This window comes from Fundulus heteroclitus, chromosome 23 (genome assembly GCF_011125445.2).
Source record: "Fundulus heteroclitus isolate FHET01 chromosome 23, MU-UCD_Fhet_4.1, whole genome shotgun sequence".
NCBI classification, from domain to species: domain Eukaryota; kingdom Metazoa; phylum Chordata; class Actinopteri; order Cyprinodontiformes; family Fundulidae; genus Fundulus; species Fundulus heteroclitus.
Genome location: NC_046383.1, coordinates 2,173,216 through 2,199,629, shown reverse-complemented (window position 1 = coordinate 2,199,629; position 26,414 = coordinate 2,173,216). Strand labels below are relative to the sequence as shown.

Below are 26,414 nucleotides of genomic sequence, written 5' to 3'. Positions count from 1 at the left end.
AAAAATGTCCTGCAAATGGAACATTCCTGGGTTAGCCATAATGTTGCAACCTCCTTTCCCCCCAGAGAGCCCAGCTATCATGTAAACAGGATACAGAATATGAAGTTAATAGCCCGGCAGAACTACTCAACTCACCATCCCATGAAAGCAGCCCCTGTTTTCCTTTTGGACTTCCACTGAATAGCAATATGCCTCTGCAAGACGGAGAGAATGCATAGAACCTCTGGTGCCCTTTTAATAATGCATTCTTGGTTACATTCTGCCCATCCATTTTGGTACCATTTTGTTTTCAAGCTCCTTCGCCCCCTTAAGCCATTCGTTCTTCCTAAAGTAACAGCCACATAAATCTGGCCTCTCAGTCTCTATTACAGTGGAGTGATGACTGCTTTCCAGACAGGCAATCTCTGGACACCACCCCTCTTTCTCCGATCCAAACTACTGAACCAGGCTCCGAGGTATGAGGGAGGAATTTTCTACATCAACACGTGAAACAACTTTGGCTAAGAGGGTCAAATCTGACGCAACCCGTACCCAAAAGGTAAGCAGCTAAGGGGTAATAAATGTCAAGTGTTTTGTTTGTAATCCATTCTGGTCAGCCTCAATTCAACCCACGATAAATTAAAAGCCTGTATAAACTGTATATTTAAAGCAGATAATCCTGACAGAATACACCTTGAATGTAACTATAGCGATTTAATGATTCAATTAATCATCTGATAGAAGAGCAGGAAAACAATATACCTACTGTCTCCTAAGCGGCATTGGAAAAAGGTAACTTTAAGGACCCCCTACATCATTTCGACTTTAAAGCACCTCGTTTGTAACTGCTGGATGAGTAAAAGAAAACATAAAAAGAAAAGAAACTGTGTCTTTAAGACGGCCTTCTTTCCAGACAAGTGCAACATATTTGTGCCGTTTCAAGCACAGATACGGTCTTTTATCTTGAAATGCACTGAAGCGGGACGTCTCAGGGGACACACTAACATGTGCCCACAACAGTACGGTGACAGCTGTACCTGTAACTCTGGATCGTTTCACTACAGAAACACATGCCTAAGCACAATTTTTGGTAGCCTGACTGGAACGCTGTCACCACATCCCAGGCTTTGACAGGGAAAAAGGGTTCACACACAATTTGACACAAGGAAAATTGGATAGAAAAATACTTTCTAGAAAGAAAAAAAAACAATAGGACATTTTGACCAATCTGTATAATCTGACCCAATCTGTATAATATGATTGAACTTGATTTTGTAAAGTGCCTTGAGATGACATGTTTCATTATTTGGCGCTATATAAATAAAATTGAATTGAATTGAATTGAAAAAAAAAAACAGGATCCTCCTTGGTCTAGCTTAAAAGTTAAAATTAATTCATATCAGGTTTTAAACTTTGTATCTGAATTTAAGGTTAGTTTTAAGATATAATTTATGTAATAAAACAGTTCTGCGTTAAACCAAACAAATTGTAAAGGATAACAGGACCAGGCAGGACCTCTGGTCAAAACAATAGAAACGCACTGAGACTTTGGCTGGGGACTGGATTTGCGTGATTATCAGCTTGGTCTTACACTAGCCCAACACTCTTCAGTGTGAGTGCTATTACTAAATGAAGCATATTCAAACTTTATAAAGTTACACAATATTAGGGACTCATACAATCGCACCGTCTTCGTAGACTATTGGAATAATGAATTTTGGTTGCTATCAATCCACGTTTTTCTTTATCTTCTCATTATTTTCCATCATCATGTCACTACTGCTATCCAGCAACGGGATTCGTAGCCACTGAGCTTATTTCAGCTGTGGAAATCAAAGGCAGGGAAACTCCATCCAAGGATCAAACATTGTATTAATAATATAGTAATAATAGTAATATTACCTTTATTGTCATTGAAACGTACATTGAAACATACATTACAACGAAATTTGTTCTCTGCTTTTAACCCATCAACCTTTGGGGAGCAGTGGGCTGCCATGTGCGGCGCCCGGGGAGCAATCTGGGGTTAAGGGTCTTGCTCAGGGACCCAGAGTGCAGGCGCTGGGGATCGAACCAGTTACTTGCATCCTTCTCTGAGTGCAAGCACACTGCTCTAACCACTATTGCCATGCAGAGCATGAATGCATTGGCTTGATGGTAGTAACCAACAACACATCACTTTGCAGCAGTTCATTGTGAATTTGCACATGTTGAAATGGTGACGATTGCAATTTGGTATAATATGCAATTAGCTATTTAACGTAATTAGCTTTATTTCAATATCAGTGAGGTTTTTAAAATGAAGTTAGAGGAAGCACAGATGTAAGAAGCCATCTAAAGGTAAACTATTTCTTATGACACGTCTGAGTTGTATTCAGGCTGCGACAGAGAGCAAAAGTTTCAGCAGAAAATACAGAGGCCGCTCCGCTTTAGCTTTTGAAGCATTCAACCTGTCTGTCACTGGAAAAGCTGGACTTCGTCATTCCGAGGGAACAGCCTTTTGCAAAGGATTCATCATGTCTAGGCAATCCACACTGAGTGTCCACACTGAGTGTTCACACTGCTGTTTCAGTCGTAATAGCCATGTTAATTGTGTTAATAGCCAATTAGCAATTTCCTAAAAGCAGTTTAAAATGTCAACTCCATATTTTGTTTGTTTTAATAATTGTAAAATCCAGCTGTACATCCGCTGTTGTTTGGTGGGACTCTTGCCTGCATTTAAATAATAATGACTATTTACACCAAATCAACCAAAATACGTATCAGGGAGTCAAACCATCATGAACAGAAGATGCAGTTATTTATTCGGCACAAGTGCATCAATATGCAAAAATAGATTTAGGACCTTTTGATTAATCAATGCATGCTAAAAAGCTATGCGATAAACTAACATACAATTATTATTGTATCTCTTAAGATATAATCTGTGGACCAGTTCTGTCCGATTCAGTTTTGGACCCAACGCCCTCAGACCTGATGCTGATTCCCTTGTGGACGACTGAGGAGAAAACGGTAATTATGTCAATTATTGTTGACAGAAGTTATGAAAACATGCATTAGATCCTTTTACAGCAACTTGGTGGTGATCAGCATAATCCAGCTTCTACGAACTGTCTCTCCTTTCCCCACCGGGTTTAAACACGGCTGCACTGGAGTCACAGTCCTCTCACACTCGGGCTCAAATAAAGCAAATGCAGAATAAGGCTGTAATGGCTCACTTCATCTTTCATGTGGCTGAAACTTGCTTTGCAAAGTCCTTACCTCCAATTTCAAGGTTCTCTGCGTGGTGGCTTATCATGAAAGTGATTAGAAATGAAGCGCTCTCCCCGCTGATATGGTCGGAGCCCCAGAGTCGGTTGCCTCCAGGCTGTTGAGCTCTCTTAGAGACTCAATGCCAGATGGCAGGTTCAAGTGCTGCTGCTGCAAGCATTACTGCTGCTCCCAGGGATCTTCTACACCAGCTACCATAGATTTTTTTTTTTTTTTACCTGGACAGGTCTTAGATTACCTTTAAGAATACTAATGGCATTTAAGGATAGACATTTTTAACTAAGCCAGAGGACATTTAAGGAGAACGTATTCATACCCCCTGAACTATGAAGAGAAAGGAAAGTCAAGCATGGTCTTCAGTTTAGTTTAGTTTTTTAAATAAAATCTGAAATGTGGGGTTCTTGTGTATCAGCCCCCAATTTATTCTGACATCCATAAATAAAATCCAGCGCTATAAATTGCATTTAGAAGTCACCTGATTAGTAAATAGAGCCTATGCGTGTAACTCAATCTCAGTAGCAGCTGTTCTTTGAAGCCCTGAGGTTTGTTAGAGAACATCAGAAAACAAACAGCGTCGCCAGGACCAAGGGGACGGATCTGACAAGTCCGGGGCAAAAGGTGTGGAGGAAGAACGGTGCGGTTATAAGACAATATCAAGATTTGGACATCTCACAGAGGACCAGCGGGCTCCAAAACAGCTATGAGTTTGAGAATGTGAGATTGTTAGAAGAAAATCCTGCATGCAGTTTACCCAAAGTCATGCAAGAAATATGGCAAACAAGTGGAAAATGAAAGTGCTCTGGTCAGACGAGACCAACACTGAACACGTTGGCCGACATGCAAAATGCAACACGTGATGAAAACCTAACCCTGCACAACGACCCAAACACAATCTTTGTGTCAGCAGGGACAGAGAATCTGGTAAAAAATAGATAGAGGATGGATGGAGATGAACACAAGGCGATCTTAAGGGGGGGAAAAAAGGGGGGTAGCAAGACTTAAATAATCCCATTGAAAATCTCTGGAAAGAGAATCTGTGAAGAAGAATGAGCCTAAATTTTCAATTTCAACACGTGCTGCGTCTGCTGACGCCAACAGCGGCAGAAACTACAGACACCCACCGAGCTGTGATAAAGGCCGAAGCAGCTCCGCAGAAGGCGGGGCTTAGACCGAGCTCTGAACGCGCAGACAGTGAACGGATCACTCACAGCCTATTTCATTACAGGCTTTGTTTTACATGCGAGGAACATCATGTGTGCGTGTGAAGTCAGAGAAACGAACAGTACAAACACAACCAAACCGTTCTGTTGTCTCCGAAAAACACTGTCATGTAAACAGGGCAGAAGAATGAGCATGAAAATGCCTTTATAGTCCCACAATGGGGAAATTTGGGTGTGACAGTGGCATAAACACATACACAGAGTTACAAGGTAGACTAGTAATGGATAACAAGCTAATATTAGGTCAGAGTAAAGTAAAAATACACAGGAAATAGTGAAAGTAACGGTTCTAACCATAAAATAGTCTTCAACAGAGGTCTGGAGCCAACAAGGGGGCAGTGAAATTCTCAAGTTACAACCTCAGGAACACAGCCTAACAGAGCTGGATTGATGCTTAGACACGGGATGGGGCTGTTTGCAACAAAAGCACCACAAAAAAGCAGTCAACCAAATGCAAACCAAAAAAAAAAAAACAGCTCAACGGCACCCACAGCACAGCTTCTTTTCTCAAGAAAGTTTTCCTCCAGCAGGAAGAACCAGTAGCGTTAGACAAAATACAGCAAAGGCCTTGGTGAGTTTTAAAATGCAAAAAAATCTTCATTTGTAAGACACCTCTGAGAAACCAAAGGACAAAAACAATCAATCATCTTCACTTTTCTTAAGACCTTTTCTAAGATTATGGAGATTTAAGTAGAAGACATTTATGTTGACAATACTTTTACAGACGCTTCTCCATTCGTCCACAGCAGCATGGTAGAGGGCTTTGCTACAGCATTTTTCTCTGTAGCTTATTTCAGACTCTCTTCCACCTAAGATTCTCAAAATAGAACAAAAACAGGTTATATTGACGTTTGCTTTGACGCAGTTTGTGATCTTTAATACTGTATTTTGTTTCTAAAAATGTCAAAACAGATGTTACAATGCTTTGTTTCTTGGCATCTAAACCTGACCTAGTAAAATGCTAAAGTTCCAGTCACCCAGAACCCAAAAAAGCAGAAAAATTCCTTTTTTTTTGTTTGGATTCTTGAATTTTTTTTAAAGATTCTTGAGTGTTTAGCTTTCAATGGTTCTAAGTGGCGATGGCTACATGACCAAAATTTCCAGATCGGATTGAAATGTATTCGGATTAAAAAACAAAAAGTAATCGCATCGTACCGTTTATAAGGGCACGCAATCAATTAATGCGATCATAATGTGCATGTATATGCACATGGCTTTATTCAGAATAGAACCACTTTGACATGTGCACTTATCAAATTTCCCTAAAAAATATATAAATAGAAACAAGAACTTCTGTCTTTGCTGAACAAAAAATAGTAAACAAATCCGTACTGTAAAAGTTCATTTATCTTCCGAACGCCCAGGCTCGGATTACATTGTCATTCCAACTGAGCTTAATCCGATCACAATATTCCAATTGGCTTGTTTACGTGACGCATTTTTATTCCAATCAGCCCTTTATTCCAATTTCTTTTTAACCTGACTCCGCCAGATGGATTTGCTCCGCATATCCATCTGGAAACCTTCTGTTGAAGTAATTTTGGGAAGGGCCGAAAATACTGGTTAGCTGATTGGCCTATGTTGGTGATAGACGGGCCAAATAAACCAATCAGATCAACGAAGCATATGACGTACTAACAGCGACGACGAAAACACAACCACAAGCTCTTGCCGCAACCAGTCGGGAGAAGAGCAAAAACATCTTATCCTTTGAGAAAAGCCTCCAGAGCAGTGTTTTGCTCTTCTTTCAGTGAAGAAATACTCTGTAATTCCGATAAAACTTGCTCGATAGCCACGCTAACGCTAGTTTCATCGGCTGAAGTCGCCATGTTCTTTAGACTGAACTGTCGCGCTTCTCGTTGCGTCACACCTCAACCCGCCTCAAAGCCAACGCTGATTGGACGTTCGTTTGGTGAACTGCTCCAAATTTTCTTTAACGGAGAGTAGCCAGACTGATCTGCGAGTGAAACCTTGAAAGCTCGCGAGATCAGGATGGTCTCACGAAGCTAATTACTTTTGCCCATGTAAACGTAGCTAGTAATGCAAACACTAAAAGATTAATAGTTCAAATGTTAAACTGAATTTTTTACCCTAACCCTACGACAAATGATAGCATTCAAATATTAATTAATGTAAAAAGTACGATGTTTTTAAAAATTTTGATTTTTATATCCTAGAAAGTAAAACAAAGTCTGAAAACCCTCTCCTCAGTTCGCTGGTTTCAGTACTTATTCAGACTTTAAAAATGATTAAAACAAATTCTATACTTTCTTGATTTGCTTCAGTGAAAGCAGAAATATAGAAAAACTAATTTCATCCCAGCTCCTCATTTATAATAGCTGGGAGACAAACAGCAATCTACAGATTATTTAAAGAGGAGCGTGGGTATCCACAACGGATGGCAACCCCCCCATCCAGACCAACGTCGTCTTTGTCATGACCAAACTTTATTTTTGAACCACAATCAGCTCAGAAATAACACAATAATAAAAAAAAAAAAACAGTTGAAACAAACTGCCACTAAAGTGGGTGGTTTAATACGTGAAAACCCAGAAACATTTCAACATTTGCAGAGTCAGAGCTGGATGTGTGTGAGCAGTGGACCATTAGGCCAAGCAGCATGAGAAACTAATGTCACCGTAATCAATAAAGCACACAGACATGGGAGAAAACCTTCGCCACTAAACACAGCCCAATGCTGTGGAGTAACCTGGGACAGTATTACACAGGGATGCTGTGCAGAAAGGGTGATGAGACAATCACCCTATAGTTGATGTTAAGAACTTCGGTTTACTTCTGTGAAAAATTCAAGTTGGGTTGTACCTGAAAAAAGACCAACAAACCTTTGGCATAAATTGGGAAAGTTGCCTTCTTTGAAACGGATCTCCACAGCCTACAGCTGCTTGAATCCAAAGACACATATGCTGGACTGAACTGGGTTCAACGTTTTACCATCTCTAAACTTTAGTCATAAGACTTAAACTGGATATAGATTTCCATGTCAGAAATGCTTTAGTTTGTAGCGTTTGGGACAGTAAACGTCTGAAGTTAGGAATATGTTAAATGGCAATGTCATTTAAGATCAGGTCCGAACCCATTTAGTTAGGAGGTGAATAAAAAGGGGTTAACCTAATCACAATAGAAACAAAAGCAAAACTTCCTCTAAACTTGTACTTTTTTATAAAAATATGTTTGACTGAGCGTTATTTATGGCCCCAACGATTAGAACTATTAGTATCTGCTGAAAGAAACTCTTCATAAAGCCCATTCTTAATCCAGCAAGACTGCCTGTGCACTACGAGAGACTGACTAAGATCCATTTAATAAAGAAAAAAAAAAAACTCAAGCTGTTAAATATGAGTCAATGTGTTTTATGCCAAAAAGAAAATCCATGTACCCTCCAACAAGCAACTATACAGCCTCCAAAAACAAATCTCTCCTGCCAGTATGAAATGGTTCACCCTGACTAGCTCGGTTTAACGAACTACAAACAGCGTCCCGCCAAAGCGTTTAAACGTAGACTCCATTCGTCCGAGTGCAGAACTTGGCCCGTAACAAACCCGAGGAGTCTCCTACCTATGTTGTCAGCTCAGCTCTGAGCCGTCTGGTGACAACAGCAGAGCAGAATCGCGATGGGCAGGCAGAGGCAGTTAATAGCTTCTATTTGTGACACAAAGATGAATAAATCATGCTGGTCTGCATTCTGCTGGCACATTTGCTTTTTTTTTTTGCGGGAACCACAAAAACCCTACAAATCATAGAGAAACGCTTGTGACAGGCTAGAGTGCATTACTTTTAGCTTTGGCCACTTTCATAGAAAACACAAGATTAATAGTCCGAGTATCCATTATGACATTAGAGATGCTTTTCGGGCTTTCAAAACGCAGAGGAAAGGCTCGTCTCTGTTGTGAGGCGACGTTTAACGATGCCAAATTATATGCATCGACATGCATTTAACGCTGCCAGTGATTTCGCTGGTTTAAAGAAATCAAAAAAGGCAGAGGTTAATTTAAGAGTCGCATTTTTGCTAAATTGTTTTCTCTGTCTTCCATCTGTCCACTTCTCTCTTTTCTTCCCTTCCTTCATTCACTTCAGCAGTGAGAATCTCGGTCGGCAACCTCCGTCACGCAGCGACCAATTAAAACTTCCCCTGAAAGTTTCCAACATCTCTTTGTATCATAAAGTGTTGCCCTGTAAAGAAATCTCAATTTGTTCTGCAGCATCCCCTCCCGACGCCGACGCGGAGCTGAAAGATTTAAGCTCCTACTCGAGCGCTGCATGTAAAACCTTAAAACCTCATCTCTCTGACAGATCTAAGCAAAGTGCCTCCCTCCCCTCGCCCCATTAAAGGCAATCTAAAGACGCGGTGCCAGTTGATCAGAGGGAACTGCGGCCGCGTGGAGGTAAATTGCTGTCACCGGGGCCTGATGGACCTGTTCCCTCCCAGTGGTCACGGGGAGGCACTCGACCTCCGCTCACTCAATTTGATTCAATGCGTGTTTGTGTGGCTGGACTGGAGGGGACCGAGCTCTGCCTGCGCAGGATTATCCCCACAAATGGGGGTTGGGGGGGGGTATGAAGACCATTCAAACAGAGAAAGACAAGAAATACAACTCGCAAGCAGGCATGAGCCGATATACGATTCTTGTAGTGCGATAACCTTGAGTTAAAAATACCACAGTTTCACTGGATAACCACAAAAATGACAAAAAAAGGGCAAATATGATCCTGATGAGCCCTAATTTAAAACAGAAAAGCAACAAACACCTATACTGCTGCATATTTACTATAACCATATTGTTGTAATTTAGATTTTCATACAAATGCGTAAAAATATAGAATAAACATGCATTGCAGTGTTTAGACAGGCTATCTGCTCTGGTAGCCAGGCTGCAATCTTCCCTTTACCAAACCCACCTACTGCCTGCCAACCGCAGCTATAAAACCTTGTTACCTTGATTAGAGTGATAGGTGGCACTTGATTGGGTTGCACGTCATGACCGATGATTTTCGCAACAGGAAACTTTTTCAGAAACAGGAGAAGTCACAGATTTCTTTGGTCCCCGAGAGAAGGCAGCGCGCAGCAACATGTGTTAGTGGGTCGGGGTGGGGTCCGCTGGGCTCCGTACAGCGAAACTCACTCCGGCACTTTCTCTAACATCTCATTAAAAAGGATTTCCTGGTACAAACTCAACAGCGACCCGAACCACAAGTCTCAAGCCCTTTGGATCACTATCCAAGTTGGATCCAAAAGCATCTAATTAATCAAGCTGCATTAGTGGCAACAATACCTTAAACTTCAGCATGAAAATGCTTTAAAAGCTTTGGGTACTTTGCGCTCATCGTTGCTCTTCATAGAGAAAAGAGGACTACGTTCCTAAATCCTCAAAACGACGAGAATATGAGGGCTAATTAGTGGTACATTAAAAGAAATGGAAAATCATTGCCATGAGACCTATCTTTGACAAGGCTTGGCTTTTATGAGCCTAAAGAAGGCACTAATTACTCTAGCAGCGCACAGAACAACAGGCAAATAAATAAACAGCATAGGAAAAAAAAAAAAAAGAAAGCTGTGGGACATCTGAGTTAAATTTACCATGACTATAAACAGAGGAAGCTGGAGAACAGAGTGCCAGAATAAAGCAGAGTAAGCAGGTTAATGGCAGAGTTCAAAAACATCATCCTCGCTTAATTAGATCCTGGGAGTCCAGAGAAAATGTCCCCCTTACAAAATAAAAAAAAGAGCTACTTATGGAGCTGTGGAGATTTGGGAATAAATGACATGGAAATCCCACAACAAAACCAAACAACTTGCATTTCTGGAGCAAAGACGCCTCTGCCAAGATGGGCCTGGCTACTTTAATGTGGCTAACCGGGGTCGATCATGATGCACTAATGCAGCCTCTCAGAAACAGGAGCCCCACGGGAGGTGAAAGCATGCAACATCTCACAACAGAGATCCAGGCGTCATTTCTTCAAACTTCCACTCAGAAAAAAACAAAAAAAAAAAAACAGCATCTGGAGGCGGCTGAGATAATACGAGCGGAAATTACAGGAGCAGATTTTCTCACGATCATTATACCATCATAAATCAGATCAATCCACATTAAAAAAAAAAAAAAAGAGAGAGGAGAAATAAGACACACTCAGACCGAGAGGCTGCCCTGCTCTGGCGTTGCGGTCTCAACAGCTGGAAAAACGCCCCGACCACTCGGGGCAAGTGGATCCTCCGGCTCCGCCGTCATAACTTACAGCAAATATCAAAGATGCGCGCATAACATGTCCCGAAAGGCTGCGGCGAGCGGCGCGCACAGACGCACGCTGCAGCCCGCGGCCGCGTGACAATAACAGCTCCCGTTATCAACACAGCCCGAGAACGGCGAGAGTGGGATGAAAGTTGGAGAGAAAAAAAATAATAATTAAAAAAGAAAAATTACCCGTGTACTGCAAGAGAAACATTTTCCACGGAAGGCAAGCTGCGAGTCCGTGTCCGTCCTGAGGTGTGGGTGAAGTGCGGGAGATACCCCGGAGGTGGGAGGGAGGGGAAGGGGGGGAAACAAATCCTTGAATGGAGCCGCGGCTCGTCTTCTCTGTCGGTCCGCTCCGCTCGTATCGGCTCGGCAGACTGGACCGCAATGAGAGCAGCCAGTCGGAGCGGGACCCTTTTTTTCTGACTACGGCAGGCGAGCGAGCCCGCCCTCTCGACGTGCGCGCTTCGCCGGCTGGAGACGAACGGCGTCGCCTGGGCGGCGCGAACGCGAGCAGGCGACGCTGGTCCGTGTTCGCGCCGGTGCCGAAAAAAAAACAAAAAAAAAAACGCGTCGCTCCTAATCTTTGACAGTCTGCCACAAAAAGGCGAATTCAAGCGTTGGTGAAGTGTAAAGGAAATTGTGCCGCCGCCAAGTCAAGACAAGCCTCCCTTCCCAGCCGAGTCCAATTCACTATTCTCTGCCTCGACATGGCTTTTGGACACATACGCATTTTAAAACAGTGTTTGCATCAAAGGAGACAAATAACTATGCCTTATTTGTTCCAAACTTCTAGCAGCTCTTGTGTAAAAGGTGTCATTCAATAGCTTGCCAGTTGGAGGAGGAGACGCGTAGAAATAAACATTTCAGTATAAAATGCTGAACATGCAGCCTGAGATAAAAACCCATACCTCTCATTACTGAACCTTGAGCTATGCACTGTAATTAGCTGCGTATTAGTCCAATTTACAAAAGACGTTTCATTTCAAAGGGCATTATAAGACCCTTCAAATGATACAAAGGCTTTGCAAATGTGGATAAATTAATTTATCATTGAAAAGATTCATTATTCAATGATTCAATTTAAAAAAATAAAATAAAATATGTCAGTTCTGATTGGTGTGGCTTACAATTAATGAAAATTCAAAATTCAGTTTCACACGTAAGTAAAAATACATAAGCGTTTAAACTTTTTGAATTAGAAGTTTTGTTACAGAAATCTTATGTCGTTATGGCAACGTTAAAACCTACGCCATTATGAGGAAGACTGCTGACTTGACGGCTGTCCAGCAGATGGTTACCCTCCTTCAGGATAGGCCACAAAAGGGCATCGCTAAATACACTGATGGCACGAGGGAAGGTGAGTGGAAGGAAAAAGTGTGGTTGAAAAAGCTTTTTTTCACAAAACATTCCCATCACAAATCGGCAAAGACGATTAGAGACCACAGGTGGGAACGCCAAGTTCCCACACAGCTCAAAAACAACAAAAATGAAAGGAGTTGTATTACACCGGTGTCAGCGTTTTGCATGCAGTCTATGTTGGAACTCTGAGGTGGATAAAGTTCTTTAAATGCTCTTTGGTGAACGCTTCAAGTATTTTAGTGGGTTCCACAAATATTATTCTTTTAAATTAGTTTTTATAGTTCTCAATTCAGCCAAAAGGTTTTGGTTAATCCCAGAGGTGAGAAGTAACAAACATTACTTCATTACTGTACTTAAGTAGCTTTTTCAGATATCTGTACTTTAATGTTCATTACTATTAATACCACTAATAAGCAGTTTTATTTTAATTTTCCTCCCCACATTTGAACTCAAATATATGTACTTTCTATTTCTTACATTTTCAGAATTGGCTAAAAAGATTAAAAAAAAGAATGCAAAAACATGTTTACTCAATATTTGAGATTAAATAAATACACATTTTAACCGTTTCTGGTCAGTTAGGATTACACATTTTATTTTTTTTAGCTATATGCCAGAATATTGGGTGAAATTAGTTTTCACTTTACTTTCTTTAAAGGAGCAATGCACAAGTTTAAAGATTAAACATATATAATTTGTTCTTTCCCATACATACCCTTACAATTTCCCCTACAGTTGCCTCAATAGGCTCCATTAGTCAGTTCGTGAGAGAGTGACTCGGGTCGCTCCACAAGTCTGGGTCAACCTTGGTACAATGTTTGGACACCTGAAGGCTACTTTTATCTTTTTAAACAAATACACATCCACATATGGGAATGTCCAGCCATCAGCCCTTCAGGAAAGAGCCTCGTTAGGTGACCACGGGATAAACGTGTTTTGGTGCAAAATGTGTAAATCAACCCCAGAACAAAAGAGAAAAAGGTCTTGTGAAGATGCTGGCTGATACCGGAAACAGAGCGTCATCATCTAGAGTCAAACAAGCCCCGTGTTGACTGGCGCTGAAAGTCCATGCAGAGAGGAAGACGTCATTGCTTTTTAACATAAATTCAGATTACATTCTGACTTTTCTGTTCATTTTTTTATTTTATTTTTTAAATGCGTTGTGGTCTGATAAAACTAAAAATTTAAGGTTTTGGCCATGACAAACCGCTTCACGTTTAAACAACAAAGGGGGAAGGTTGTTGTGAAGTACGAGGGTGGCAGTATCATGCTGTGTGGGGGAAGGACTCCTTTCCCTTCACAATATAGGAACATTGTGTGGAAATATTGAAGCAACATGTCAAGACATCAGCAAGGATGGTCCAGCCTGGACATAAAATAACCCTAAGCATACCACCTAGTTAGTAACAAAGAGGTTTGAGGACAACAAAATTAACACAACACCCTAAAATCATTTCCATAGATCATGTGTGGGCAGAGCAGAAAAGGTTTTTAGGAGCGAGGGGCGCTCCAAACGAGACTCATATACTGGTGTATATGAGTCTTACTGTGAGGAGGACTGGGCCAAAACGCCAACAAACTATTGTAAGAAGCTTGTTAAAGGATTATTAGGCTGTTTAAAATCAGTGCAAAAAGTAGCATAACCTCAAACCAGCAGCCACACACAAACACTGATAGTACCATAGCCACTACAATCTAACAAACGCCTTGAGACACTGTGTGTCTGAATTAGAGTATCTGATATGATAGTTTACTGCAAATGTTTTGAGCCGACTGTCTCACCTCTTTGTGATGATCGACGTGCTAATAATAGAACCTGCATTCAGCCATTTCTAATTTTACATCAAAGTGCTTCCATGAACACTAATGTCTTCCTCCACTCAAACTTTTATGCTATGCTGTTTTCATACTGTGAACAACACATCTGTTAAAAAAAACGAACAAGGCTTCATCAGCGCTCAGTCAAAAGATTAATTACACAAGAAAAACAGCAGAGCAAACGCTATTATGCTTCCATAATTAGGCACTGGCTGTGTACAGAGACATGCAAAATATCAATGAGGACGTTGTCTCGTCTATCGCCACGCCGGTCAGCTGGCTCCTTTATTCCTGCTTCAGAAGCGGTTTCTGGAGAGGCAGTGACTCCCGAATGTGAATAATTCATGTAATATTTAATGTCAACAGAATGTCAAATAGTTTGACACTCGTCGTTTTGACAGTTTAACAATATCTTATTCAAGCAAATAAAAAAAGAAGCTTCAAATATTTTCTAGGCTCAAGTTATGGTCAATTTAATAGCATCAGCACTCGTCTGTAGGGAGGAAAAAAAAAACTCCAACTTTGTCTGTAAACACACATGTTCAGACTTAAAAGGTCTTCATGCAACAATACCGTGAAGTGGACCCAAAGGCGAATTAGCCACATTTGGAAACACAGTTAGTTTAAAGCAAGTTGCAGAAAACGCGGAAGAGAAAATGTGAATTAATGCACATCAACACCAACAGATGGTGGTTGTAATTCTTCACTTGGCTGCATGAAAACACTGCAGAGGAAGAGTGCAATTTAAAACGCATTAAATCTGTATGGGTTGCAGCAGACTCGTGCTTATTTCACCTACTTCTGATGTTGCAGCTTGCTTTTATAGCACTGTCCTTCACATTGGAAGTTTTAAATCAACATTTAACTCACATGCCTTGTTGTCTTTGTCGTGATTTTTTTTCAACTTACTTCAGAGTTCACTGCACTTTTGCTTTGATTGATGCACCCTTCACAAGCAGCCGCTAACTTTTCTTTTGTTCAGAATAAAAGTGCAGATGAAAAACAAAGCAGGATAAACCCACCTAGTACTTTGTCAGTTGCGTTTTTTTTATGAGCTAAAGAGATTACTGGACCAACTACCGTATTTATTGGACTTTAAGGCGCACTTAAAATCCTTAAATTTCTCAAAAATTGATGGCGTGCCTTATATAAGATTAAAGTTATGCTTACTGACCGATTTTATGTGGTACAATGCACTCAAAAATCTTTTACATTGTGTAACTATGGCTTTGGTTAGCAACAAAGCCGCTCCGCTCAATGGATATTCAGAGCATTACGGTACACTGTGTCACTACCTGATCGGACCCCTGAGCTGTCTACAAGACTGCCTGACTGTAATATCTAAACTACAAGTGCATTCATGTAAGGCGGCCCGCGCAGGGAGTACGTGCTAGCAGCAATAAACCAAGTAAGCTAATTCAAAATAAAAGTTCTGTTTATTTTGGCCTTATGTTAGAAACAGGGCAGTGTAGTCCAACTCCTCTGTCCTCCCAGCAGAGACATAGCTCTCTGTTAAGGAGGAACACACCAGACGCGTTGCAAAGTGCAGCAAAGCAGCGTACGTGCGACCTACGCTTAGGTTAGCTTTTCATTTTAATCAGTCAATAAATGTACACCAGAAGCATAATGCTATGCGGCGGGTAAATTAGATTTGAAGTTCTAATTTCAGAGGTGTACATGCTCCTGTTTGGCTGGGAATAAACGGGAAAACATCCTTTGTCAAAGTTCTCATCCGGAAGAATCCCAAAATAAGAGTCGTCGAAAATGAAGCGCCATGGATGATGGCCAAAATGTGGTTCGCTCCATGATTAGAGGTCCCATTTGTTTGGTGATTATACAATTGCAAATGAACGTTTTGATTTTTGTTTTTCCCAATTCAGATGTGGAAACCTGTAGCTCTGCTAAAGTTACCATGGGCCTGTTGACTGGTTCTCTTATTAAAGTTTTCTTTGACCAGCTGTGTGAGCTTAGGTGGAACAGCCATGTCTGGAAAGGTTTCTAGCTCTGCCATATTCTTCCTGTTATCAGATGATAGATTGAACAAGGGTATCAGATTCAACCAGAGACTAGACCAAAGTTTGTGGTGGAAAATCAACCAAATATGAGCAGTTCAGGGTGTATAATATACTTTTACGTATATTCAGCCACTCTTAAAAGGATGATTAGGATATACAGTGCATACTGTCCGAGATTTAGCTTAAACATACAAAATATCACAACAAAATGCCTTGCCGTCTTCCAGCTTTGCCTCCGTGGAACAATTTAACAAGAATCTGAAGTGCAGGCAACAGATAAAATAATAATAATAAAAAAAAAAAACATTAGTGAAGCATCTTCTGTGCTGATTTAATCTGTTATTGCATACACTTTGGTTTTAGAAATCTTGCCAGTTTTTATACAAATCCTAAACTTCAAAACAAACTTGATAGACTAACCGGGGAGAAGCCGCAGTGTTTAGACGTAGGCAACCCAACAGCATAATGTGTATTATGCAGAATACTTCCCAATCTGGATATTTGGATACGGCTCAGAAGATTGGTACTCAAAAAATGGGCACCTGGGTTCCTCGAACATTTGGACTGCATCCTAGCCTTTGTAAAATATTGGATGATTAAACAAACTGCTTCACAAGCTTAAATGGGTCGGGAAAATCAACATACAGAATGCGATGTACAGAAACTTTAGACAGATTATACAACCAGGCATCAGAAGACACAAACACTTTCCCATCAGCCACAGTTTTCAAATGTTTTATTTAGTGCTCAGGGTCATAAAAAACGTAAAGCAACCAACTCAAACCTCGCTGTCTTGTTGCTCTTTTAAAAAAAAAAAAAAAAAAAAAGACGCAAAAAGCCTTGTCATGAAATAAAGAGGATGTTTTCCAGGGCAAAATTCAATTACCTCTGTCAGCAAGTCACAATGAGTAACGGCCAGTGCATACTCTCATTCAATTTTAGTGTCCATGGGGAATGATGTTTGTCTGATGTCTTGGTTTTTTGTTTTCCCAACGATGTTATTTCCGCGGTCAGCTTAGTGTGGCAAAACATTTCAAATCAAACACTAATTTGAGTCTCTGTGCGTCGGAAGATGAAAGCAGCCTTGGTTGGCTTTCACAGTCAGGTACAAGAGCGAGTGCATTCGGCGACATCAGTTTTATTATGTCAAATAAAAGGCTGGATATTAAACATCGGCTGTGTTTATCGTGACTCCTATTAGCCTGGTCATGTTAGTTTCATGTAATGAAGCAGATACATAAAAATCCCATTTAAACTAAATCTCCCATGGAACACGTTAAGAGGAAGATCTTATATAATCAATAATTCAAATTTAATTAGTGCATATTAAATGAAAACTGCATCTCATCAACAATAACAGTAAAAGTTTAACAAGGGCTTGGGGAGGCATAGCCTTCCTCTTGTCTTAGCAAGCATTCCTCTCCTTTAATATTTGCCTCTTCACTACATATTCATGACTATTTCTCCCCTGAGATGTTGACAATGCTTGCTGACTTTTTGACGTTGGTTGCCAAATCCCACAGTCATTCTTTCCCTAATTTAGGAGTGGACAACTCTGTGTTAGGTATGAACACAAATGAGATTATCACGGTGTCATACCCCGGGTAAAAATACAGTGTTTTCACTTTTTACACAACTATTAAAAAAGTATAATATCATCTGTTTGCTTTTGATTAAAACTGAAAAGGAAAATATATTCCTATTGCTTCTAAAATAATATATCGGTTATTAAAGTTCGATATGAGCTCTTGTTTTAGTGAAGAGTTGCTGCAGAGTCTGGACCAACTGAGCCCCTGTTTACATCCACTGAAAACGAGATTTGTTCCACTTCTGTAAACATTTTTACAAGGGCTGCAACAACGACTCGATAAAATCGATAAAAATCGACAATTAAAAGCGTCAATTTTGTCATGGATTCGTTGTGTCGCATGATTAATGTGTCGCTCGCCACGTCGCGGAGCCGCTTACTTTACTTGCAGGCCGTCGTCGATGCTGACTGGCTGCAGATGTAAACAAAGCTTGGTGGAGGTGGTCTTTTCAAACACTGCTTTTTTTGTAGTAAATTCTACAAATGACGACACAGAGAAAACAGCTCGCACCACGTCCTCAAAAGATAGGGAGCACACTGCACTTCACAAAACCATAAAATCTGTAATATGTAAGATTTGAGCACCACAATGAGACAGGACCTGAAATACAATGGAGTCATTGATGAGGGTGAAGAGAGCTCAACAATAGATTCCGTGTTTAGATGGACGCTGATCGGATTATGGATCGGCATAAACCAGCCATCTCACGGGAATCGTTTCATTCTGATGGTAATAATTTGTTGATTAAGCTTTAAGTTTTAATTTGCTGACAAAGTCTGAGTGAAGGTACTGCTTGGGAGAGAGGAGCAGGGCTCTAAACTACATTTTATTAGTCTTTTATTGTTGTTATGTAACCACAATGAAATTTTGGTGAGACACTCACTCAGAATGAAAAGAGGCAGACCTAAATTAAAAACACTTAGAGAAAAAAGAGACATAAGGATCCCTGAAGGACGCCCTCAAAAATGTAAAACCCTCAGAAGAAATATCTAACATCTTTTTTGACCCTTTGAAGAAAAATAAGAAAAACTTATCCAATAAAAGTCCTTGGATGAAGAATATGTAGAAGGACAAATGTAGCATGTAGTATTGCATAAAATGCAGCATTTGCTGAAACAGTCTATGAAATGGCCTGGTGGTGTCAGAAGTGGTGTTTTTGTAGGATTTCAACAAATATGCACTAATTTGTCAAGATAATGACCAGGATATGTAGACAGTACTATAAGACAACCATGTTAGCAGTTTATTGGCGAAAAATAGTTGATTTGGGGGTGAGTTACCCTTTAAGCTTGCCTTGACGACATAATTAACAGCCTGATCAGAAGAACAATGCTAGACGCTGGGTTGTGTAAGATTTCAATTAACAAGAAGTATTTTATATCCAATTCATTCAGACAGTTGGAAGGACACAGAAGTCTTCGAGGAGCAGTACAGCTAAATGGCATTGGTATTTGGCACAATGTGGTAAAAAGGCTTCAAGACCTGAACCACTCTAAAACAGTTCCCGCCAAATAAGGATGTCTGATAATTAAGAGGGACAATTATCGTATCATCGTTATCTAAGAAAAATTAAAGTATTGTTATGAGAATAGTGAGTTTTCTGTATAGACAAAAAAATTCTAATTCATGACGTTTGCAAACCCCAAAAAACTAACAGCGTGGTTGGGATTGTTACTTTTGCAGTTGTTTTTCATTGTTGGTTGCATGAGGAAATTAAAATACTTTCAATATATTTGAAAATATGGCTGCAAGTATAGTCTATAGAGGTAGAATTGCACAATTTGTTGTACTGAGAAGCACAGTAAATCTTGCCTTTATGATAAAGGTTATGTTTAGTTGTTTTAGTTAGGTTATGTTTTAGAGTTAAACATTGTAGTATTTACATTAAACATGTAAATACTACAACATTTATTGCCATTGCTAAAATTTGCCATGTCTGTCCATAGAAGGGCCTTTAAAAAACACAAAACTTTACAAAACTTCACAAATTCCCATCATACAAAAGTCCGACTTAAAGTCAGTTCATATAGGCTCAAATATGCTTGTAATGTTGATCCCCTTTAAAAACGCGTTTCAATACATTTTTTTAAAACCAAGGTCCTGTTTCAGTTCAGGAGAGAAGGAGTTCCACAGTTTGACTCCCTGGACAGAGAAGGCCAACTACCCACAGGAGGCTTTTCTCAGGGAAACTTTGACATTTCCATTTGAAGCTCCTCGTGTGGCGGAACCCACTGAAGAGAGTGGGACTATATACCGTCTGAGGACGTCAGGGGCCGAATTGTGTACACATGTATGCGTTCATTTTAAATGGCAAAACTTTACAAAGTTTTCAAAACCAACAACATTAAGCCTCTGCAAAACTTCACAATGGTGTGTTCGGATGGATTTTCTGTCAAGTATTTTCAGTGCTCCGTTGTAAATCATTCTCACTGGTCTGATTGCTGTTGTTGCCTGAGACAAGGAGGATATAGAGTAACTGAGATAAGAATAAAAAAAAAATCATAGTATGCATCAATACAACAGTCTCTTATGATTTTAAAGTTCAACAAATTTGCTTTGGCTTAATCTTTTTAATGTGGCGGTCAAATGATAAATGACACTCCAGAATCAGGCCCTAATATTTAATTTCTCCAACTTGTGCAATATCTTGAACATTTATTGTGTATGTACAGCAAAAAAACAAATACTTTTGATCATTACTTTGTTTTTATCACAATAAATACCAAAAGACATCATGATAAAAACTTCAAGTCCATCCCTATATGATAATCTGTTTATTTAATATCCGAAATATTACATACAGCTCGTTTTTTTTTTTTTTTGGTTTGTGGAGAGAAAGTGTTTAAGCCTTCTTTCACTCTTTGTTGGCAGACAGGGAGTGCTGCTATTCTGTGCTATGTACAGCTGGAAAAGATTAAAAACGCTGAATTCAAATCTTGCAAAGATGCTTCATAATAGGAAGATCAGTTACTGGGAGAACATTGATGCCAATGAGCCTGTGCTGAAGAGAAACCTTGTTGTGATTTCTGGTCTTAAATTAGCCTCCTCAACATCTAACCAAAAAAAACATTTCAATCACTGGAAAATTTTAGCGTCTTTCCAATTGAGTGTTTTTAAAACGTCCGATACCGATAACCGATCCATGCCAAAATTGTTTTTTTTTTTTCTCCAACAGATACATACAGTCTCCAGAAAGCCCTGCTCCGTAGTTTAAAGCGGTTATGTTTTTGTTTGCCAGGGTTCCTCAACAGATCAATAAAAGATGGGTTCATAACAAATGTCATTTACTTCACTGCACAGTGTGATGCGAGAGTCACTGCAGAAATCCCACAGGTTAGAGAAGACGTCTCTTTCTCACAAGTTCATCTTTGGCCTTTCTCTTTTGCATTCCTTCTCTTTCTAATGACAAACCATCATCTTTTCCTCCTTCCTCTCTCTCATTTCATATCCCTGCAGCCTGGCTGATGGTTAGCAGATGATCCGTAGAGGAAAGGTTAAGGTGACGCCCTCTGTGAATTTCACGGTATAATATTGCTGTTTTCCTGTGAGGATTAGTGTAATGAGTTGGCAAGAAGCAACAAAGCAACATAAAAACGGAAATTTAGTCAAGATGTTTCAGAGGAAATATCGTATCTGCCTCAGTGTTCGTGATAATGGGAGGTGGAGGAAACTACTGCAGGTGTCCTGGTGACGGCAGGATCTGTTCTGGGAACAGGATTAGGCTAAACCTGAAAGGAGGCCAGGATTTCCTCAGGAGAATTTCCCCTCAGCATGAATATTGATGGAAAATGGGTCTCACACAGAGTGCAAAACAACTGTTAACCCCTCTGCACCGGCGAAATGTTGCAAGTAGTGCCCTAACATCCCTCAGGTCCAGAGAATCTCTCATTTTGAAAACTACTGCCACAAAAATAGCCTGAAGTAGAGGAAATTAAACGTTTGGCGTGTTAGCTTCACAGCTTTAAATCTGACTTCTAAATAACGGCAAAGGTCTAGGATAACTAGTGATGACTAAATCCATTCTCCGAAATTTGCTTTCAACTTGCAAGCAATTGAAGTATCACTTTATCACAACTGTTTTTCTTTGAAACAAAGTCACTTCATTTTTTTTTTCTTTTTACAACAAAAAGTAATGCATCAGAAAATAAAGTGCCTTTACAAACAGGAATAAAACAAATGGACTAGACTTAACGAGCAAGAAGACACGCTACTATCAAAAAACCTGAGGTTAAACTTACAGATATCCAGACAGAGAATGCCAACCTGGTGTAACACTAGTTACCTTTACATAAACATCAGTAATCGGAAAAAATGGCCACTTGGAATAAAAATGTGTCAAGTAAATACGGCCAATCGGATTATTGTGATCAGATTAAGCTCAATCGGAATAAAATTGTATTCAGAACGAGATTGGTGGTTTATGCAGACTGACAATCCGATCGGCATGCATGTAAATGTCAGGATCAAGTTATTCTGAATGTGGCAAGCTGACCTGAGTGCACCCCACACCAACGTGACGTATTTCTGCTTTCAGTGGCTAGACGCTGTCTGGAAGCAAAACTGTCTGTGCTGCTGATACAACCGTTCTATTAGAGACATTAAAGGAGGTTAAAATGATGACAAACTCGTATAATACTGCGTTGTTTGCTATTTTTTGTTGTTCAGCAAACTACTACTTCTTCTGTTTTTTTTTTTTTAGTACTTGTTCACAATGTTATATATTTAAAACAAGAATGTCGCTGTTGGCGTTCCAGTAAGAGTTGAAGTCTCGAGCCGTATTAAATTAAACATCATACTTGATCAAATGTGTAAATCTAACAAGCAGAGTCCATTTAAACTTCTATTTAAAATGTCCACTCTTTACGTCTTTCCACAGAATCCAGCCATCATCAGCTATTAAAACTCGCCAGTGCTGCAGACAGTTGTGTTTTTAACATTAGACGCTTCAATACGCCTTGAAATTCCCAGCGCTTTGCATACTGTTGTATTTTATACAACACATCCTGCAGGGTTTAAATAGAGTACCTGATTCACAGAAACAACAAGTGAAACAAGCACCTCTTTGGAGACACAAATTACATGCAAGCAATCACACACTGGGTTACTTTATCAGCAGCATTCTTATTGGTGTTATTAACGCTGTGCTAAAGCAAAAAAAAAAAAAGATGCAAGAAAAAGAGATTCTGAGACTGAACAGAAAAAAAGGGAAATAACAGCAGCGATTGTAGGTGGCCATGCAACAGGAGAATAGGACTTGCTTGCTGTAGAGGGCAAGCAGAGACTCATTTGCTTGCTCTTTTGTCACATTTAAACAATATCACCATTCTGATGACTAGAGCTCCTTTGATTAACAAAGACAGACAACGCTTGATTTCATTGGCTCCCATCCGGACGTTTTACAGGCGGTTCTATTGTGAGATCCTCCTGAACAGACGAGGCCAGATAATTAAACCGACTGAAGTCCAACCCACTAATGCATCGGAAGAGTGCAGAAATTGAGAGGATGTAACTGAGAGAGGCGAGCAGACATGCTGGAGGGAAGGAGAAAGGCCGAGCATCAGACAGAGCATTCATTATCACCTGACTGACCTGCATACTGCTCTGTGTGAGAGTAATGGGGGAGGACACAGTCATTGGCCAAAGCCTAGGAAGAAGAAGAAAAAAAAAAAAAAACTCTTCATCCCCCTCCTCTTCTTTTTCTTCAAAGTAATCTTTCACTTTCTACTTTCACACAATGCCCTGCACGAGCCCATTGTTTTCAAAATTACAATAACAGATAGTCAGTGAAATATAGTGATATCATGCCTAATGTCATGCGCAATGACTAGCAGGGTTGTATGGAAGCTAATTACGCGTTTAATGAAAATCATTATCTTTTCTCCTGTGTTGAGCACTCATCGTGTTAGGTTATGTGCAATGGCAGGGAAAAAAAGCCAATACAGTTTCTGAATCACATTTACCGCTTATATGGAGGCATTATAATGAGATGGTGACTGAGCTGAGAGGGTGCTACGGTGCTGAGAGCCTGTGCACAGCGGCGCTCTGGACTTTTAGATGAACATGCTGATGGCAAGAAAAAGGTATGGTGGAGATTGCTGTTGAGTACTTTGTTGTTAAAAAAAAAAACTGTGTCTTAGCAACAAATTTGTTGAAACAAGATAAAACACCTGTAAAAAAAAAATACAGAATTTGAAAATGTTAACTCAAACTTCTGAGCATGTAGAAAAATGGTTTCTGCAAATGTTGAATCTGTTTCTGTTGTCAGAATGGAATTTAGACTCATTGAGTAAAAAAAAAAAGAAGTGTTCTGTGAAAATATCTCCTGGTGCATTCTTGAAATGTCTCTTTTAAAATGCTTCAATTGCTGTGATAGAAATGGAAAAATCATCAGTCGATCACCAAGCCGAGCTGAAGCCGGGGCTATCGCAGGAGCTTAATGTTAGCCTGCTTTATCCCTACCCAAAACCAGCTCTCATGTTTGAGGTAAAGTTGAAGATCTTAGGGGTCGTCCTTCTTTATTCCTCATACTTGCGCAATGCAACACTAAAGCTAAAATGCCAGAAAAAAAGCCACAGCGTGATGCTGCCACTGCCATGTTTTCTTAAATTTGAAACCCCTCACCTTGACTTCCTCAAACATTGTTGTTATTGTTGGCAAACGGCTCGATTTTCCGCATTTCTGACCATGAAGCCTTTCTTCAGAACGTTTCTGGCCCATTCTGCAGGTTTTTGTTGTTGTCTGGCGTTGGAAAACCAGAGTCACTGTGGACAGTGATGCAATTTTTTCACCGTTCATAGCAAGCTTGAGCCTTGGTGATTTCTAGATGTTCTTTGTTATAACAGAACGCAAAACGTAGAAATAAAATGTAATTAAACATGATGTAAGGGAGAAGATTGTTCACAGAACAAAGTGTCAGGGACAACTATCCAAGATAGATTTTGATAAAATACCTTTGGGAGATTACTTCACATGTTGGCTGTTTTCATAAGAAAATATTTGACATGTTAGGAATTCATTGATTTGAAATTTCCTCATTCAAAAGCTCTGCAGGTATGCAGAGGTCACAAAGTGGCAGGAAAGGCTTCTTACCTGTGACTCGACCTGATCTGTAGTCTTTGTACATCCTCCAGATGCAGCGTAGCGCGCCGTGATCTCAGCTTTCCTGGTCTTGTAACAAATCTGTTTTGGAAAACAAAACCAAGCAGAACAAATTCTTGATTAGTCAGTGTTTGTTCTGTTCACGACTCACAACGGCTGAGTCTACTACGCCGCAAAACTCCGCAACACAACTTATTCATTCGGCGCTCGTTCAAGGACACTGAGTGAGATGAGCTTTAAGAAGGGACCGGAATAAAGAAAGGCTTTGTCTGGAACAGAGGGGGAAGACAAGCAGAGGAGACTGTAATTCATCCGCTCCTCTAAAAGACACGACCTCCCTGCTTTGCTGAGCAGAAGCTCACTGGAGCCGGAGGAGGCTCCGAGGCTGGGGTGGGTCCCATTGACTGCACCATTATCACTCAGACTGGGAGGATCAGCGAAGAAATACAAAACGCTGCCAGATGGGTGCACAGAGAATTTTGTAATGCATTTCGCTCCACCAAGACGACACCCTCAGGGAGCAGTGATGAGCACAGTGACTTTTTTTTTCTTTTTTTTCTTCTCCAGCTATGATAATCTGCATCAGTCATGCCTCGCCAACACTCTTAGACCAGTGAGAAGGTCACAGTGATCCCCAAACCTCAATCTGCCCAGCTGACAGCAGCTTGTGAGTTCTGTTAGGAAGACATCGCTGACATTCTCACGAATTTCCCCTTCGGTTCAAGACCTGCGTGCTTAGACTTTTTCATATCTTTGCTTGTGTCTGAGCTGACTTAGTGAGTTTTTTTTTTTCAATTAACGCGGTAAGTCTAACGGCCAGCATCAGAATATGAGACTAAGCAGTGGATAATGTAAGCACCGTGTGCGGGGTGTAGAGATTATTTAATTTAAAGAAGTCAGTGATAATAGCATATTTTGGTTGTAATTGCTGCAGGAGAGAGGAAAAAAAAAGCAGAGGTCATAAGTAGATAACAACTCTAGAAGTTGGAAGTTGTTTGCGTTGTCATTATGTCCTTGTTTTGGCAGATAATTGTCTATGTTTGCATATAAGAACCAGCGATACTCAGGGTGGCATGTCTCTGCCACGGCTATTTTCTGAGTTGAAAGATGAAAGGTAAAAAATAGATAATATATTAAAAAGAAAGGATAAAATAGGAACAGACTGGCGACAGATTCTTCCGTTTTTGTGGTCAGATAAATAAAAGCAATGCTTTCCAACAATAATTGTCAACACAATATTAAAGCCAAGACTCCCTTCCAACAGAAAGTAAAAAAAGAATTTTTCTCCATCTTCAACACGGCAGTTTTTATAGGCTTTATTATATATTATTTCATATTTTAGCATGCCTAAATAAATAATTAAAAGCAAATAAGTATATATATATATATATATATATATATATATATATATATATATATATATATATATATATATATTTATTTTTATGGGCAAAAAATACTCAGAAGCTGTTTGATTGAATCAATTAGACTTAATTTGTTGTCTGCAAGTAAAACCAAATCAATCTCCACAAATGGTGGCGATCCATAGGCCTCCAGTAGCGAACCCGATAATATGGTTTGTCTCTGGTTACACAATGTTGATTGTGTAAAAAGAGGTCAGGTACAGCTGGCAACCCCGTCTTATGCTCCGTCATTGCAGAAAGGGACGTGGACATATAGACGGTCTAATCAAAAGCAACCGAGGAATTGCTGAATGCAAGCAAACCGTTTTAAACAGCGACAACAATCAGAGGGCAAGCCTAAGGCCAACAATAAAACGCACACTTTCCCCATCTGTAAAGACCGTAAATTAAG

The 26,414-nt window shown here is 40.0% G+C and overlaps 1 protein-coding gene across 2 annotated transcripts in view; it reads right to left on the bottom strand.

Annotated features, from left to right (window-relative positions):
- enox2 (ecto-NOX disulfide-thiol exchanger 2) overlaps nt 1-24,680 on the bottom strand; it is a gene marked incomplete at its 5' end in the record, with an annotated part of 205,629 nt that extends 180,949 nt beyond the window's left edge. Inside the window, 2 exon segments of one of the 2 annotated variants that reach the window (XM_036126918.1) lie at nt 23,091-23,145; nt 24,591-24,680. In XM_036126918.1, coding sequence (XP_035982811.1) covers nt 23,091-23,145; nt 24,591-24,680 — 145 coding nt within the window. 2 annotated transcript variants of the gene reach the window in all.
- Nucleotides 24,681-26,414: the final 1,734 nt, after the last annotated feature.